We start from the raw sequence: 18,661 nt of genomic DNA on the forward strand, positions 1-18,661 counted from the left end.
AAAGCAAAACAATGTCTAGAACAGGCAGAAGGGCTGCCAAGACCCTGTATCAAAAGCAACATTGAGCTGAGATTTTGATACTAAGGAAAGGGGCATGAGAATGGACTGACTTCTCTAGCATGCTGGAGGACAAGATTTTAAAGACAGCTTGGTCAAGAGTGTCATCTCTTTACACTGTATATAATTCACACTCTCCTTGGAATACACATACTATCTGAGATGTTTAATTTTCTGGTGAGGATACTTAAGTCCCCTCAGATGTAAAGGTCGTAGCAAGCACTAATGATGCCACTGTATCCATGCACCACTTTTTACTATTTACCTGCAGAGATGTCAATAGTCCCATAGGGAGAAACAAGTGTAGCCAAATTCAGTCCCAGCCTGTGCCATAAGAAATCTAGCTCTCCAGATACATAGCATGACTTACAGGAACCCCAAAAGAGACATGACCAGCATACTAGGGTTTCTCCATGGCTGTGCCTGCATGGGTATCCACTTCTGTGCCCAAAAAGGTCTAGAACATCTCCAGCTGCATTTTTCTGGATCCCAGTATGCCCACTCTGTCTTGCAAATTCTTAAATGCTGGCTTTAAAAGCAGCTTTTTAGACCCCGAGCTAACAGAACAAAAGATGATGTTGAGCCAGCAAGATAAATTACACCTTTATGCATCTTCCATCACCACAAAATGCACTGCCTGAGCCCACTGTCAGATCCAGTGCCTGGTGCTCCACCATATCCGTGCTGTCACATTCCGTTTCTCTTAGTAACATTATGTGACAATTTCACTCGCAAGTGGACAAAAGGACCAAGCTACATAACACTGAATTAAGACTTTGTGTGCCTGGGAATAATGCAGGGCTTTTTAATGAACCTGGTGGAAAGGATCAGCACTAGCAGGAAGCTCCCTAGCAATGGGCATCTTCCACTATGCTGGGGGTCACCAGACTGCACAGGCAACAAGACTGGGACTGGTAAAAGTGACTGTGTGACCACGCTGATGCCCCAAAGAAAGATTCAAAAGCAAAGAAATTATAACACAATTCTCTCTAGTAAAAAAGCAAAGCAGGCAAGCAATGGACAAGGACAAAGGCCAATGTTTTCCAGCTCAGCTTGACTTTCAGTGCCTGGTTTTTGATTATCCCACCAGAAGCACCAAGAGGGTGCATTTTGAGTGCCTGAAAATAGGGACATTGCTGTGACTGAAAGCTCTGGTGGCAAGGTGCCATCATTGACCACCATCAAGCCTTTCTGGTGCTTCTGGCATGCTGAGATCAGCAGCTATTGTGCAATAACTGCTCTTATTTTCATGGCAGGGTCGTGTTCAAAGAAATAGTTTTTAGGCGGTTCTACACTGTGTTTGGCATATGCCCACTCCTTGCTGATACTGGAAGACATGAGTGGTGCGCACTGGTTGGGTTGACACTGCAAAGGATGGCCTGGAAGCTTCCTCTGAGCCAGGTTAATCTGAAATGCATGTTGTGAGCCTGCAAGTACGGCCTGAGAAACGGCCAGAAAGGACACCTCCCTCGGTCACCGTGAACCCCTGAACCTGTGGGGTTTGGCTGTCCTTACATGAATGGTGAGGCAAAGCAAAGCTGAGAGACATGCTCCCATCAGGAACTGAGAAACAGGCTGCAATATGCCATGGCCAGCCAGGCATTCCTCAGAGATGAAAGATGTGCTGACCCTGCTGCACTTGGGGGCTTTCCAGCATGAGGCAGTGTCCGGACCAGCTCCCCATATGGCTTGGAGGGTGACAGAAAGGGAACAGCAGGTGTCCTCACTTAACCCCTTTCCCTTTGTCCCCCCAGCTCACTCGTCCCACTGCTGTGGCTGCTGCTGGGCTGCCCTCCGGCAAATCCCCCCTCCCAGCTTTTGGGCAGGTGCCAGGGCTGAAACAAGAGCCAGTGAGGGCCCAGGAGGTCCATGCCAGTCTTGCCCTGCTGCCAGCCCCAATGCTGCTGGCTATAGCTGGCTGTGCCACTGCCATGGCCATCTCTCACTGCACTGGCTGCAGTCCCTGGCTGCCAAGAGTGTTTCAGAGGCTTTCTGCTGACTGGATGCTGAAGTTGGCAGAGGTGGCATTCAGGAAGCAGCCAGCAGGTTAATCCTCCTAATAATTTGTAGCACACAGGATGGAGCAGAGAACTGACACAGAAAGCGTTGCTGCTGTGGGTTTCTGTGGCATTTAAATTTCATCATTGTCTTGATATCTGCATATCAATTTACCCAGGAAAGGAGAGAAGGATGAGGGGCAAAGGTTATGTGGGAGCTAAGAAAATAGGGACGGCAATAATCCAGCAAGTGCAAGTCTTACTGCAAAAAAATATGCAGACTGCCTACAAACACTTTTCTTTCTTTAGCAAGTGATCCCCATCCCTTTCTCTCCTTTGCTTTGCTTTTTATCCTCCTGAATCCCCTGTAAATGGAACATGGGCAGATTAGCTGGTTCCCCTTCATTCCTGTTTGTCCAAAATGGATGGTAAGAAGAGAGGAAGAGAGAAAGATAAAAAAAACCAACCCAAACTCTAAATGCCTGGAGCCATAGCTTGTGGATAAAAACAGCTGCACATGAAGAATAATTAAGATGGTTTTCAAGCTACTACAGTTTGAAGAAGGAAATTCCAACTCACCCCTTACTTCCAGAAAGATGGCAGAACCTTTAAAAAGTGTTGTTGAAAATGGGGATTTCGGCTGTTTGGGGTTTTCTTTAGCAGTGGATGCAGAGAATCTAGTACACCTGGATCCAGCCCTGCATGCTGCCAGGCAGTCTCCTGCAGCACTGAGTTCAGGGGCTGACCTTTCTTGCTAAAACAAATCCCTGTCAGAAGGCATTGTAGTGCTGCTAGTCAGAGCAGCATGGCAGCTCTCGGACCTCCTGGACACTTGAATGAGCCTTAACCCTCTTCTCCCTTCCATGAATCCCACAAGAGGACTTTAAGTGGAAGTGACACCTGATTTCATGATGAGGTGGTGAACCCCTGATGGAGCTCAGGCATCCCTTTTACTGCTGCAGGTCCCAAAAAGGACCAAGGCTATAACCAGAGAGAGAACAATTCCAGTCTTTACCAATCTGCGTGGTAAATGGGTTTGTCTGTGATTGATAAAGGGATTTCTCATTATGTGCAATGTGCAGAAGTCTACACAAGAGACTGTGATGGTCTTAGCTTTGCTCCCACATGAAATGAATGCAGTGAGTAACTTCATGATTTCTTCTTTCTCTCTTTTTCAGGACCCCTGCTGACCCTTTGCTTCCTTCCCTATGTGGACTGGAATAGGGTGTTTTCCATCCTTATTACAGACTTCTGAAGAACAGCACTATCATTGCCATAATGCTTCTGTGATTTGACTTCCAATTACACTAAATCTCATTAAAGTGCTCCCGTTCTTGCATGCACACTGGTCCGGCATGCAAAATACTTGGCTCCAACAAGTTGAACTGGGTACAGAAAAAGTAAGGGCACTTTGGTTCCCTCATTTTCTCCAGTTGTCTGTAAGGTGATGCCTTATATCAGAATTTAAACAGGAACTTAAACAAGGAAGTATGCAACTTTAATCACTAATTATTGTTCTACGTTATCCTTTGGTTTATTTTCATACAGGAAATATAGGAATCCAGCTGTTTCAAAATATGATGAGTCAGCAAAATATTTTCATTTCTCATTTTATGCTGGTTGGAAGATTTCTAGCTATTTAGAAAACACTGAGAAGTACAAGACTTAATAACAGGTCTTAACAGAAAGCATTAAAGATGTGGTACCAAAACAGACCAGAGGAAAGTGGCTTTGGATCTCATCTAAAATCCCCTGATCAGATGTCAACTTCCATTGACTTCAGTGGACTTTAAATCAAGACCATATTTTTTGCTGAAACAACCAAATTTCTGTTCCTTTTAGCATGTTTAAATGTATGAGGTAGATAAACCTCTGTCTGCGGCTGAAGGAGTGGATCATCTCCTGAAAACAGCAACAGCTACCAGATCTGGATCAGTCAAATATTCTCTGAAGTCAAAAGGACTGCTAATCCGGTAGATCCCTTGTAGAAGCAGTAGCATCACCATTTCCCACACGGTAGAGCAAGGGACCAGTACTATATCACTTACCTCTATCACCTTGATGTTTCATGTCAGTTGCCCAAAACATCGGGAATAGGCAAAACAGGTCAGTAAAAATGATACAGAGAGAGCCATAGCTGCCATGGGGAAGGGCTCTGTACAAGAGTGTAGTGGGGGCTCCTTTTGCACAATGCAACGCACATTGCTTCACTGCAAGTGGGGGATTCTTTTGGCCCCATCTTTCCCACCAGCAACCTACTTCTAAGCAGTGTGTTCATATACATCTGGTCCTGTCCAGAGGATGCCTCATGACTAACAACCTACAAATAAGCATCTCTAGAGTTAAAGCACGTAGGTAATGGTTCAGCTGGAGTTGCTGCCCTGCAGTGGTGCTGCTCAGTAGAGAGTGCTCCAATCAGGCCTCTCATCTTCCCACCACGGTGCAATGCTCCATTTGGGCATCTCCTCCACTCCTCGCACAGAACCAAGTGGGCTGTGTCCAGTCCGCAGAGAAGCAGCGAGTGCACGGTCAAGATGGCACATGTGACACCACTGAAAATAGTCAGGCATGTCTGCAGGTCTGTATTGGCCCCAAGGGCCTCCTGTTAAACTGTAACAAGAGTTCTGCATACCTACACAGATGCCGATAGAGAAAATTATGATCTTTGAACTTGCCTCTAGTTAAAAAGTAAATCTGATCTTCTGAATTTTTCCAATTTTTATGACAAAAGTCTAAGCCAGATGGCTCTGGCTGGGTGGTAGGTGAGGCATTTCCTCCATGGTTTGCTTCTAAAATTAGCTTTACGCAATGACTTGGAAATGTTCATCCTGGCTCATCCTACCCCTTGGCAGGAGAATCAGGGAAAGGGATTTGCAGAGGATCTTGTCTTGTTACCCAATTTCACTCTGACAGAAAAGGCTGAAGAGCTTCTGCTGCCTCTCCCCAGGGCCAGCATTACATCCTTGGGGACCTCTGCCAAAGGAGCAGCCTCTGCTCCTTCCTCCAGGTTACCTGTCAGCATCTCTAAAGAGGCAGAGGCTATTCCCCAGGCTTGTCACCCCTGTTTATTTTCCTCTAGTTTACTGGGACATGTATATTGAGGGAACATCATCACTCTTTAAAGATGCCTAAATGTAATTGAGAAATGCAAACACCAAAGGCAGGTGATCTTCACATTTCTGAGCCTTTCCATCTACCTCGCTACCTACAACCACATTGCAGGAATGACAGCTGGAAATACCTCTTGCTCTTCCTTAACCAGCAGTACAGTATGAACCCAGAAGACTATGATCATGAAGAAAGTTTAGGGAGAGGTAGAGCTCCTCCTCATAACCATGTGATTATCTCCTCTGGTCCATCAAGAGGCAACACTGACAAAGAAAATAAAACTGCTGAATCATCTCTGTGTGCTTCCTACCTTCTGCTGAATTCCCACCAGCTCTGCAAAGCAGCTGCCCAGAGGTGTGGACTGTGTGGCCTCCAACAAGTAAACCAAATTCATCTAGGAAGAGCAAATAGGTTTCACTAGGTTGCAGTGCTGCTAGGCAGGAAAGAAAGTGCAACTCAGTTGTGTGTCTTATGAGAACTAAGGCATGTGAGCCAGAGCATCTCAAAGAAGCAGACTTATGCTACTGAAGTGAGGGCAGTTCATCAGTTCTCTCAAATTTTTGGATACTGAAGCTGATTTTCAGATGTTCCACCTGGGGTATTTGGAAATTGTCCTTCATTCTTTATGGTTTTCTATGTTTCATCAATATCAGATCTCTTACCCCACCACTCTAAGAATGTCCATACCACATGCTCATTCTCCACCACTAAACCATGTCACTAAAGGTATCATCTACACATTTTCTGCACACTTCCAGGGACAGTGATTCCACCACCACCCTGGGCACCCTGTTCCAGTGTTTAATAACCTTTTTGGTGAAGTAATTTTTCCTAATATACAGTATAAACCTTCCCTGGTGCAGCTTGACGCTGTTACTGCTTGTCCTATCACTTGTTCCCTGGGAGAAGGGACCAACCCCCACCTCCTTGCTCCAACCTTTCAGGTATTTGTAGAGAGTGAAGGTCCCCCCTGAGCCTTCTCTTCTCCAGACTAAACAAACCCGCTCCAGCACCTCAATATCTCTCTTGCAATGAGAGGCCCAGAACTTAACTCAGTTTTCAAGATGCAGTCTCAGCAGTGCCAAGTACCAGGGACCCAACCTCTTGCTCAGGTCTGCCAGACTTAGCACCTCATGGCACACCTACACCTGGCAATTTTGGTGTAGGAGTGCTGAGTTACAATGGAGATGAGCTCCTTACTGTGGCTTGCACTTCTTCTTTTGCAGCCCTGCATGGTGTAACTGCTGCTACTCAGCTGTAACAGCACAACCCCCTGTGTGATTCCTCAGCAACACATCACCCTTTTGTGAGACATGAGGCAGACACCCTCAAGAACATCCTTTTCCTCCATGCCTGCTGCCATGAGGAAGCTCAGAAGAGTCAGTGCAGCCCTTGCTGTGATGGCCAGCCTGTAGGACAAGCCCTTGAGTAGCTCACAAGTGACCACGGGGTTTCAACAGATGCCCAGGGGCTGGAAGTCCCTGTCTAGACACACTCAGCTGGAGGGCAGAAAAAACGACAGTGGCAACAAAGCAAAATGCTTCTCTGTGGTATGTAACACTAAGAAGGTATGTAGACATTAGGAAGAAATTCTTTGCTGTGAGAGTGTCTAGACATTGGAACAGGTTGCTCAGAGAAGCTGCCCCATCCCTGGCAGTGTTCAAGGCCAGGTTGGACGGGGCTTTGAGCAACCCTGTCCAGTGGAGGGTGCCCCTGCCAGGGGGCTGGAACTAGATGATATTTAATGCCCCTTCCAACCCAAACCATTCTGTGATGCTATGCCAGTCAGCAATGAAAAATTAGAAAGGTGACAGGGATCAGCTTTTACGGTACAGATAGATAATACTGCCCCTTGAGTCAGATGTTTGACTGTTGTTAGTAGATAAGGGACTAAATACCTCTCAGGAAACATTCTGGTGACAATATAACCCTGAGCGGCATTTTTGGAAGGCACTGCAGAAGGTGGTGCAGTGGTCTTAAGGTACCATCACACTGGTTTTTAAAAGAGTTGTTCTTAAGTTATTGACGTTCAAAGTGCAGGGAAACAAGTAGGAAATGTTTTGTAACACTTGCAGCACACTCACCTCCCAGGTTAGATTCAGGTGAGTAAAACAGGTGACTGCTCAGAAGCACTTCACCCCTTCTCTCCTATGTCCCTCTGCTGAGACCTCACAAAGTAATGGTCTGGTGGTGGAAAAATGATGTCACCGTGCCTTTTCTTATTTCCAGAGCCAAAAAAAAAAAAGTGCTGAGGTACGGTGACCAGTGCTATTGACCCGATCAGACTGTATGGGACTTTCCAGCTCTGAGCTGCATCAGAGGTTGCCAAGTCCAAGTCCCAGGGAAGAGGGAAATCCTCTTATGTCTATGTGGCTTCAGATCTCAGTCCTCCAGTGACCAGAAAAGACTAAATAAACCAAGAAACCTCTTCAAGGTTTTGAGCCACCCCGTGGCCGGGCACGGCTGGTCAGGTCGCCTTTGCACGCAGCCGAGCAGGGCCGCAGGAAGGCAGCGTTCTCCGCCGCAACGGACAGGGCGCCGGAGCTCGGGAACCGGCGCTTTCGCGGGGCGCTTGTGCGGGGCAGCGGGTCCCTCATCCGGGCTGCGATGGGGTGTGAGGGGCGGGGTGCGGTCCGCTGCAGTACCGCTCCCGGCCGCGCACCGGCAACAGCCCCCCGCGGCGGGGCCGCCCCGGCGGGCGGGCAGCGCAACGCAGCGGCGGGGCGGGGCGCGGGGTGGGGCGGCGGCGGGGCGCTGCGCGGCGGGCGGCGGCCGGCGGCGGGGCGGTGCGTGGTCCGCGGCGGGCGGCGGGGCGGCGCGCGCCCTCCCGCCGGTGCCGCGCGGGGCGCTAATGCCGCGCGGGGCCGGTCGCGCCGCGGGGCGGCGGGGCGCGCAGGGCGGGCGGCCATGGGGCGTGGGGTGCAGCGGGCGATGCTGCCGCCGATGCTGCCGCTGCTGGTGCTGCTGCTACTGGGCGCCGCCGCCGGTGCTGCAGGTGGGTCGCGACCGTCCGGCGCTCGGCTCTCTCCGCCTTCCGCGGGCGTGCGGGGTAGGCGCGGAGCCGCACGTACGTGAGTCCGCTCGCGTCTGTGCATACACGTGTGTATACGCATATATGCCTATGTACGCGCACACGTATGTGTGTGTACGTAGGCGTGCACATGCATAGAGTAGTATCACATCGGCGTGTGCGCACCGCGTGTTTGTCTGGCTTCGCGTTATCTGCATGCACGCACGTATGCGTGTATGTCCGCACATGCTGTGTGTGCGGGTAACGCGGTGTGCGTCCGTGGAGCACTGTCAGGCGCCGGGGCTGCGCACCCCGCTCCCCCGCACACAAAGCGGGGCTCGGGGCCACCCCTGCCCGTGGAGGCTCCGACGGGGCGGTGGGGTGGGGAGAACCGGGGCAGGGAGGGCTCCACCAGGGACTGAGGTCGGAGACCCGGGGATGCCACGGAGAGGCTCCCGGCCGCGGGGCGCTGTAAGGGGAACTCGGAGGAAGGGCGCTGCGGGCTCCGGGGGGCAGCAGGACAGGTTTTCAAAGCCTCTTCCCGCAGCATAACCACCCGCAGCGGGGTCCCGCCGCTCCGCAGCGGAGGCGGTCGGGCATAAACAGTTTGCATAACGCTTGCGCGGCTGATCGCAAGCCTGGTGCCAGTTTTCTTCTTTAAAAAGAAGAAAAAAGGCAGATGGGAAACAAACATTTGATCGGGCAAAAGATATAAATGAAACATCACAAGACAAGTGTTGCTAAAATTCTCAAGGAGGAAGCATATGATTTTCCGTGGATGTTTTACAGGTGAGTCATGGTGTTCACTGCATGCTCTTACTCATTTACTGAAGATCCCAGTCCAGTGGCATGTACAGTAGTATGTAGAATGGGAGTATTTAGTTGGTCATATTGATTAAGTGCCCTTTCCAGGGCTTTGGCAGGGCAGTCGTCAGCTTGTGGCAGACGGCGTGGAAATCTTTATGCTCTCATTTGTCCTTTTACTGAATCCCTCTGGCAGCCAGCATTACACTACAAAGCTGTCACTTTTCATAACATGCGGTGCTCTGCATCTGTCATGCAACTCATTCCAATTCAAGTGAAAACCATCACCCTTTCAAAGGGGGTTTCCTCTCCCCCCTTTCTGCCTCTGGGACCCGCGTCTGTGTGCCAGCAGCATGGCTCAAATCCTGCTGAAACCAAGGTCCCTGGCCCTAAATCTGGCCCCAGGTGAGGAAGGGACCCTCCATGTCTGGCCCGAAGACAACTGCAGCCAGTGACCATGTGTGACCAGGGAGCATACTCGGAGCTGGGAGCAACTGAATCCTCTCAGCTCCCAGAGTCTTAAGTGAGAATTTGCTATCCAGGCTCAAGCAGAGGCTTGCCCTAACCCCAGGGACAGCTATGTGGAGCCCTGCCACCACCACAGGCACCAGGAAACCTCCTGCTGACCAGGTCCTCCTCCACTGCCTCCCCAGGGGCTATAATCGGTGGTGTGCACAAAAAAAAAAAAAAAAAAAGGGCTTGGTGAACACAGTGTTCTGACTGAGCCCTGCTCTTTTTACCTCTTCCCAAATCTGCTCTGCAGTCCCGCAACGAAGGGAACCACAGTGGATGTTCATCTATTTGTTCAGCGGCTAACTGCGCCATGTTACACGTAGCCAAAGAATCCAGGAAAGCAGCCAAAGACATAAATCAGGCCAACTTGTGGCAAGCCTAACTCATAATATGATAATAGCCCTTACTTACCTACCCCTCAGGAGAGCTGCGTAGGTTAGTTAATGTTTATACAATGCTTTGAAAAGATGTTCAAAAGATGTAAGTGATACGACATTAACTTTACAGTTACAGCTGTTTACTTTTCTTGAGTAAATGTATTCTGCACAGTTAACACAGATAATCTGACACAATCCACCGGGTCCCTGTAGGAAGCGAACTTGACTGAGCATTTCTTGTTCACTAAAAATTTCCCAAGACTGCTTATGAGGTGAAATCCAGAGGCTGGTTCAGAAGTGCTCTGTAATGGGTGCATATAACAAGCAGTGGTCCACATCTGTTCTGAATAATCAGTATAGAAAACTTGTGTAGTCCTTTGCTAGTTGAAAACCTTTTCTTGCCAGGGTGTTTCTTAAGGAGCAGAAGGAGTGGGGAATGCTGTCAGGCTCTGAAGGCTCAGCCTCTGCTTGTGCATAATATAGCTTAATTGCAACTATGATGCTGTAGACAAAAGCTGAATAAACCCCAAATAAAAGATTTATTGGATGCTAAACTGAAATGACCTTTGGACATAACAAAAATGCCAAGAAGCTATAATAATTGGTGCACAAAGCTGACTGTGTATGAGTGGCCTAGTGATGAAGAGGACATTATGTACCTCAGATGGTTTGGCCTGCCCATGTTCAGCTCATCAGAGCTATTTTTTTTATGTTAAACAGTTATGGTTCATCAAATACAGCCTGGACCTACTGTTACATTTATTAATAAAGAGGTGGAAAGCCCCTAATCAAACATTCCTGCACCAGGAGGGTTACATTGCAGATGGTTTCACACCAAACCCCATGGTGATTTTATTTCCCTTTGACACTTTAACTGTGAATTTTTAAATTGACAAGGCTTCCATAAAAACTTGACGAGAGCCCACAGAGCCTCAGCTGTGAGGCAGCTTGCCAGCAGCATTTCAACCAAGGATTAGTTTTTTTCCCCCTTTGCACACATCAGTGACAGCCTTCTCAAACTTAGGCAGGGCTTCCATTCAACCCTGACCTTGTCAGCAGTTCAGGACTGAGGGGAGATTTGGGGTAGGGATGGAGGGGTGAGGAAGGGGGTGAAGATTTGAGGTCATTGATGGCAGCAGATATTCCTACCACCTCTCACACCTCCAATGCCCTATGGAACTGGGGCACAGCAATGCTGTCCTCCACAGCAGTCCATCTTGTGCTTTTCTCTCCTTCCTCAGGACACCTGAATCCCCTTGGAGCCCTCAGGGCAGGAGTGGCATGGCCACATTCACTGCTGCCAAAGCCTCATCCCCGCTCTGGGTCCCTTGGGGCAGGAGGGCAATGTGGAGGTACCTCTCCTGCCTGCTGCTCTTGGTAGGGATTTTCTGGAGCACAGGGAAGCCCTGAGGGGTTGTTGGTTTGCTCTGCCGTTACAGACGCACTCGGCCCTGTGGAGGGGAGAGCTGAGCAGCAGTGCCGTGCTCTTCCTCAGCCCTTCTGGGCTTGGTGTGTACCAGCGACACATGGTGGCTTCCAGTGGGGTGGAGTGGGGTGCACCCTCCTCGGGAGCTGGCTTCACTTCCCTGCTCTCACCTTGCAGGTCTGGTCAGCACATCGGGAGCAGGCAGCCCCTGTGAGAAGGCCTGCAACCCCCGGATGGGCAACCTGGCGCACGGGCGGGCGCTGCAGACAGAGACAGCGTGCGGGCGCCATGCCGCCGAGCCCTTCTGCGCCGTCACCGAGGACAGCCAGCGCCGCTGCCAGCGCCCCACGTGCGGCCGCTGCAGCTTGGCCCACGCCGGGCTGGCCCACCCCGCCGCCGCCATGGCTGACTCCCCATTCCGCCTGCCCCGCACGTGGTGGCAGGCGGCCGAGAATGCCTCTCGTGAGACCATCCGGCTGGACCTGGAAACCGCCTTCTACTTCACTCACTTGATTCTGGTCTTCAAGTCGCCCAGGCCGGCTGCCATGGTGCTGGAGCGCTCCCAGGACTTCGGCAAGACGTGGAAGCCTTACAAATACTTTGCTGCTAACTGCTCAGCCACCTTTGGGCTAGAGGATGATGTGAGGCGGAGAGGAGCCATTTGCACTTCCAGATATTCCAGCCCCTTCCCCTGCACCGGAGGAGAGGTAGGTCTGCCTGGGTTGGGAGAAGAAAGCCCTTTGCACCAGCTCCATTTCCCTGTGCAATATCCGCTCCAGCGTATATGCTTCTTGTTTTACTGCACCCATATTTCTTGTCATTGAATTTATTTCACGAGGTGAATTAACACAGTTCATTCCTAGGTGATGTAGGCACTGCTCTGTCCCTTGCTTTGCTGAGCTCATAATATCCCTCTTTTCTAAAACCTCCTCTCCCCACACCTCGTGAACCCCCCCCAGCACAACTACAAACAAGGCGGATGCTGCCCATCCCTTGGGAAAGCCAAAGGGAAAGTAACTCTGACAGCCTTCTCCAGATCTCGCAGTCATGTGTTTTCAGGGTGATGCAAATCACTCTGGCTCTGGCAAAAATGCATCTACGTTAAAAACTGTCACCAGATTTAATAGTGATGTCTTCACTGAGAAGTAAGCGTGTAACCAGCCAAAATAGCTACTGACCACACTGAAGTATGGTTCCTATGAACTAGATTAGCCAGGTAGTTAACAAACTTATACCTTATCTTTTTTAATGTCCTCATTCTCATGTAAAAAGAGCTTGAAAAAATGAAGAAAAACTTCATGTTTGCTAAGAGGAAAGAAACGTGACAAACCCAGGTTGTTTCTATATCAGAAACAGCAGGTAGTTACTCAGGTATCTGGAGGTGCTACCAATAATACCCTGCCCTTTGGTGCCTAAGCCTGCCCCGTGGTGCTGGGCAGACTCCCCTGGGAGCGGTGGCAATGGGGGTGTTCCCTGGCGTCCCCACTGGTGTGGTGTGTCCCCAGTGACCAGCTCTGCGCTGTCAAGGCTGCTCCCTCTAGTGGCCTTATTTAATGAGCTTGCCTGGAAGTTTAATCAAACTTTAAACCCTTCTCTGACCTAAAACGGTGCAAATCTGATTTGTGACTCAGGAGGGCAGTTATATCGTTGTAGCTTCTGCTGAGAACTGGTTCTGAGGTGAAAGCATCCGTATCTCAGAAAAATCACCTGTCCAGACCCCTTTGCAGTCATTTGGGGTCACCTGTAGCCATGTTTTAGCTAAGAAGCCACTCTGCAGAAACACTGGGAGCTCTTTGTTCACCACACAGCATGTCTTAGCTGCATCTCAGGAGGCAGCTGATGTCCAGTTCTAGGAAAAGCTGTTCCATGCTCTCATCAGCTCAAAACCAAGGATCTTCAGACCAAGGATGTTTATTTCATTAGCCCAGCAAAGGGTTTTAATCCGATGGCTGGTGAGAGAAAGTGCTATCTTCCTCTCTTCTCCTGCCTCGCTTTGCTCATGCTCCACAAGAGCTACCTGAACTTCCTTTCACAGTGAAATATATAAAGGACCTTATAAGAAAGATGGAGACTTTTCACCAGGGCTTGTTCTGACAGGACAAGGGGCAACAGTTTTAAACTGAAGTTGATTTAGACTATGTATACGCAAGACATTTTTTGTGATGAGGATGGTAAGACACTGGAATAGGATGCACAGAGAAGCTGTGAATGCCCCACCTCTGGCAGTGTTCAAGGCCAGGCTGGACGGGGCTTTGAGCAGTCTGCTCTAGTGTGAGGTGTCCCTGCCCGTGTCAGGGGGGTTGGAACTGGATGAACTTTGAGGTCCTTTTCACCCCAGACCATTCTGTTGTTCTGAATCTGAACTAAATACAAAGTGGGACCTACAAAAGAAAGCATGGATGTGCCCCACTGGGAATTTTCCAAGCCCTCAGCACTTCTGTGAGCCCCTGTGTCCCACCATGTGAATCATAAGGCTATGCCAGCCTGTGAGAAAGGGCAGAGACTGAACTCTATAACTCTCAGGCCAGACAGCAGGACATTTCTGGGGTACTCTGACTTCTGTGCTCCTTTTTCAGCTTTCCCAGGATTGTTCTTAGGGATGAGAAACCCAAGGTATCATTTGGGACAAGTATTTGTCTCGTTTGTTCTGGGTCCTTATAGCTAGCAAGATGATGCAGTTTTCACTGCGGTCAGCCCAGTGATGTACCTGCACACCAGGATGGGGCGGTGGAACCAAGAACCTCTGGCTGGCTCCTCTACAGGTTGGTGCAATGCATGGGGACAGTAGGATCAAGGTCTTGCCTGTAGAAACCGATGCCTATCAAGAAGAAAAAGAATTTAGTGGTGTTTGATGCATCTCAAGTAGCATGCTGCAAAAGCAGGCTATTTACTGAGCTTGCTCCTATGGGACCTCTTCTTTTGGCATCACTTTAGTCTGTGTTATTGCAAAGAGGCTATAAAAGTCAAGCTCATTTAATTATTCCAGGTTTTAAACAAATGTTGAGTCCAAGGGGCCAGAGCTTAGATTTTATTTATATGGCACACTTCAGTTCCCTGCACTTAAACACCACTTTTAACTTGCATAGTAATAACAGCAACTCTCTGGTGACCAGATGGCAAGCCTGCATGCTTAGCAAATATCACATTTAATTTATTACAGTGTGCTACATTCCAGCAATTACTTGTAACTGCCAATAGCAACATGTATCTCACCTAAAGAAACACCAGAGTTTTGTGTTCTGTTCAGAGTTATGTTGTCCTTTACTCCCACTTCTGGTAGCACCTAATTTCAGACATATGGAAACAGTAATTTCACTTGAAACAGTGGTTTCAAATATGCAGTCATCTGAAGTGTCCAAGTCTGAAGGGTATTATTTAATTGCAGCCCAGTTGCCGCAGTTTTCTTTAAAGCACAAACATGAATTCTGTGAGTGCTACTGGATTTCTTTTTTAACTTTCTGGAGTTTTTTAACTGTGATGTAACAACCATAACCCGTGACCCAAACTGTGAACCGCACCAGCCATACCTTTTTCCCACTTCAGACATTCCAGTGCCACATGTGTATTTCCAGGAATAGAATCAGGGCTTGCAGGAGTTTGCAGGACAGTGGGGTCTCTGCATGCTGCTGACAGCTCGGTCACTGCTGCCCCAGGAGAGGCCTCAGGAGGTGGCTGCTCACTCCGAACAGCACCAGAGCTTGGCACAGATCCATGGATGGTCAGGCTGGTGGTTTCTGACTTTAGTCCCCTGCAAAGAGCAGGCAGTGCTGATCCGCCTGCATGTCTGTCAATTGTTTGTGCCTGCAAGCCCTGTCTCGAGCCAACAGCATGCAGAAGTTCATAGTACTCAGCACTTAACAACCTTTTTTTAATCAATTGCCTGTACTAATTTGGAGCAAAGATGTATCTGCTTCAGTTTGTGTTGAAAAGAAAGATGGAGCTTTTTGCACTTCTGCCCTCATCATCATGAGTCATTCCTTAGATGCCTAGTTCAACTCTTAGGACAAAAATCCCCCCTCAACACAACTTGCCGTGACGTTGACCTTAAGGAGAATTATGACAGAGGAGGAAGTAAGTTACCGAGCCTCTTGGTTAATTTCAAAGACCCAGAACTCAAAGCTGGCAGAGAGACAAGAGATGCTGAAACAGCTCTGGGAGATGCCTTTCATCTTTCTTCTGTAGCAGAATGACTCTAGGCTTCCCTTTGTGGTGCTGGGACCAGGATAGTAGAGAGCTCTCACTGTCCAACACCTGGGGCCAGGCTGTCCCCCACAGTGGGGCCCATTCAGTACAGGTGAAAGAGAAGTGGGAAGGAGAAGGAAACCTACAACCAACCCAGGTTTCCAGCAAGCTTCAAGCATCTTCCAACTTGAGGGATCGGGTTTGCCACACTGTGAAGGAGACAAGAAACTCATTCCCTGTTGGGATAGTTTCAGATCAGCTGCATGCAAAGGGGTCACTAAAGACTTTCCCCATGCTTAATTTAGTGAATTACTTGTTTCACAGCAGCAGTTTGTTTAGCATAGGGAGAAACTCTAAATGCTGTCCTTATATCATCAGTGTTTTAAGGGAAAAGCTAAGGCCAAGTTTTAGCCTGGATCATACAGATGTGCTACAAATCCAGAGTATTTCCACTGTTTTCCAGGGTGTAACCCTTCAGCCACGTTATTGGAAGGGAAATTAGAATTGGATTCACCAGCCAAACATAATCTGATTTAAGTAAACAAGATGCAGGAATAAACTCAGCTTCATGCTCAGATAGGAATGCCAATTTTATTAGTACATGTGAAAAAGACCATCTTCCCTCCCATAGTTCAGATCATATTAATATTTCTTCTTTTATACTCTAATCTGTAAATTATCCTTAGCTAGAGATCACTTTTAAGGGCTCATTGACAAGGGGCCCTTAGCAGATGTTAATTCTTTAACTGTGAGTGAGAGTGACTGTCCACTCTGCAATGCAATTATCTCATTCACTTTACATTCCCATCTGTGGTCAATTCAGATTAGCTCGCCTGAGTGTCCCCATTTAGACAAGCTCCAGGGTAAAAGGATTTACTGAAGCAGAGTCTCCTTGACAAGATTTTAGTAAATTAGTGACTTATTTGAGTGTTCATCTATTCAGAATACTGCTAATAAATCACATGGAGACCTCAGCTATTGTTGCTGTTTGCTATTAATAGGAGAGGCATATTTGCAGCTTGACTATATTCCAGCAACAAATTCTAACATGCTTTTAACTTTTGAAACATTACACAGCACTGTTATACTGTGGGGTGTGAGCTTTTTATTGATCTCATGCGCCTTCTGTAGCAGAAGAGCCTGCAAATGCTTTGCCTTGCATTGTTACTGCATGCAGCCTGCCTCTGTTCCTTAAGGATTTGGACAACCATCTGACTGGTTCTGTCTGAAACTAGCTGTGTAGAGGAGAAGTAAATTGCGTCCTGATATTCACAAGTTTGGCCCCGATAGACAATGGGGAATTGTACTCAGTGACACAAACGGGTTAAAGATGCTCAGTGATTTTTATTTTTGGGTTGTAGCAACACTCTGTGGCAGCCTAGAAGCTTTTGCCCTTTTTTTTTTTGCCAGTCTTTTAGGCCTGAATAAGCTTGGGTTTTAACCTTATCATTGCTGTCCTTGACTGAAACCACATCTTCATTGCTCTGAGATCCTCCAAGGATCTTGTGGGTCACAGGAGATTTGAGTTCAGTCACTTGCAGGACTTGGGACTCCACAAAAAAGACTGGGCAAATATGCAAGAATAACCTCAAAACAGCCTGGGACATCAGCCCATTAGAGGGCCACAAACGGCTTCTTTAACTGTCCTGTGCCACTGATGTCTGCACAGAGAGAAAACAAAGGGCCAAACTGATGAGAAGGAAAGAGGGATTCTGGCTGGTGTTCAGCAGTGCTTAGGACATGTGAGGACATGGCTATGGAAGTCTGTTTTCAAGTCCCATCTCTACATTCTGTAGAAGTGCATTTTGTAGGGAAAAAAAAAAACTCTTTAAGACCATCTTCCTGATTATTCTGTCTGCAAATTGTCAGGCTCAGTACAGAAATGCCACATGCAAAGGGGCGTCTGTTCAGCTAGGGGCCAGGGGTGATGGGGGTGATGGCCAGATCCAGCCCATCACTTTGCATTATATGAGTGAATTTAGCAAGACATGGGAGCTGTTATTCATAAAGACAATAATAATGATTTCTAGGGGAAGAGTAATGAGATGAAGTAAATGAAGTCAGGCCAGAGTCAATAACATGATGTAGGAATTTAGATATGCCAGTGTGCTGGAGCTTGCCATTCAGTGCAGGGTGGCTGGGGAGGCCTTGTGAGAGCAGGATGTGTGCCCACTGGCCAGGGCAGCACAGGGTTTGCTGCCCACAGCAGCAGCAGCACACCAGTGGGACATCATCTCCCCACCTGCACCTTGCTGACGGCTGTGGCAAGGAGCATCTCTTGGCTTGACCTCCAAGCTTTTCCTCCTGGTAGGTAAGTCTATCTTCTCAAGCTTTGTGCAGGGTTTCCACTGGCTCTAATGTAGTGGAGTGGTGGCAAGCTGGTCCTTTTAAATAATGAGGCAGCAAAAAGAGGATTCAGGGAAAAAGGGGGAGCCGAAGCTTAGTTTATTCACATGTCTGGGAGGACAGGAGACAAGGGCAGTTCTGAGCACATGTGCAGATAAACCTTTGGTCTCTGGGGAATTTTACCATGGAAGCTACTTTCCCTCTACAGTTCTGTCATCATCAGGGCTGGAAGTCTTCAAGGCCAGGCTGCATGGGGCTTTGAGCAGCCTGGTCTAGTGGAAAGTGTCCCTGCCTGGGGCAAGGGGGTTGGAACTGGATAAGCTTTAACGTCCCTTCCAACTGTTACTATTCTGTGATTGTATGATTCTGTGATAACACAACTGCTGTTCTCTGGGCACTGGCACCTGCATTTTAAGTTTTCTGTATGTGTAGTACCAGGGATGATACTGCCAGATCTTGGGGCCAGGTTGTGACAAATCCCTCTCCCTCTGCTGTGAACAGTCCTGAGGAGTGACATATCCCTTTGCCAAGCCTTCCAGGTGCTCAGCATCTCTGGAGGACCAGGGCATGCGAGGAGCAAGATGTTTCTCCAACCTGTCCGGTGATCCTTGGCATGATTCCCCCAGTTGCAGCTAACTCACAGGAAGGTCTCATTGTCTCCTTTTCTCCTTGGCTTTCCCAGTGCTTTTGGCACTTGGTGGTTGGCCCTCTGCTTGACTAGCTCTTGAAATGTAGCTGCCTCTGGGATGGAGCATAGCCAGTGTTTAACAGTGTGTAGCAGCAGTCCCCCATTTAGAACAGCAGGTGTCTAACAGCTGTGGATGAGGGCTTCTGGATCAGC

At 48.6% G+C, this 18,661-nt stretch overlaps 2 protein-coding genes across 3 annotated transcripts in view; both read left to right on the forward strand.

Moving 5' to 3' along the window:
- LTA4H (leukotriene A4 hydrolase) overlaps positions 1–18,661 on the forward strand; it is a 128,491-nt gene that overhangs the window by 81,785 nt on the left and 28,045 nt on the right. The window lies entirely within an intron of this gene.
- NTN4 (netrin 4) overlaps positions 8,005–18,661 on the forward strand; it is a 45,152-nt gene continuing 34,495 nt past the window's right edge. The window contains exons 1-2 of one of the 2 annotated variants that reach the window (XM_061454566.1): positions 8,005–8,211; positions 11,470–11,999. In XM_061454566.1, coding sequence (XP_061310550.1) covers positions 8,070–8,211; positions 11,470–11,999 — 672 coding nt within the window. In that variant the 5' untranslated portion in view covers positions 8,005–8,069. The remainder of the gene's footprint in view (positions 8,212–11,469; positions 12,000–18,661) is intronic. The other variant, XM_061454567.1, reaches the window with a different exon arrangement.

Source organism: Pezoporus flaviventris, unplaced genomic scaffold (genome assembly GCF_033815535.1).
Source record: "Pezoporus flaviventris isolate CSIRO_AGI_PZ_B2104156 unplaced genomic scaffold, CSIRO_AGI_Pfla_v1 ptg000016l, whole genome shotgun sequence".
Lineage (NCBI taxonomy): Eukaryota > Metazoa > Chordata > Aves > Psittaciformes > Psittacidae > Pezoporus > Pezoporus flaviventris.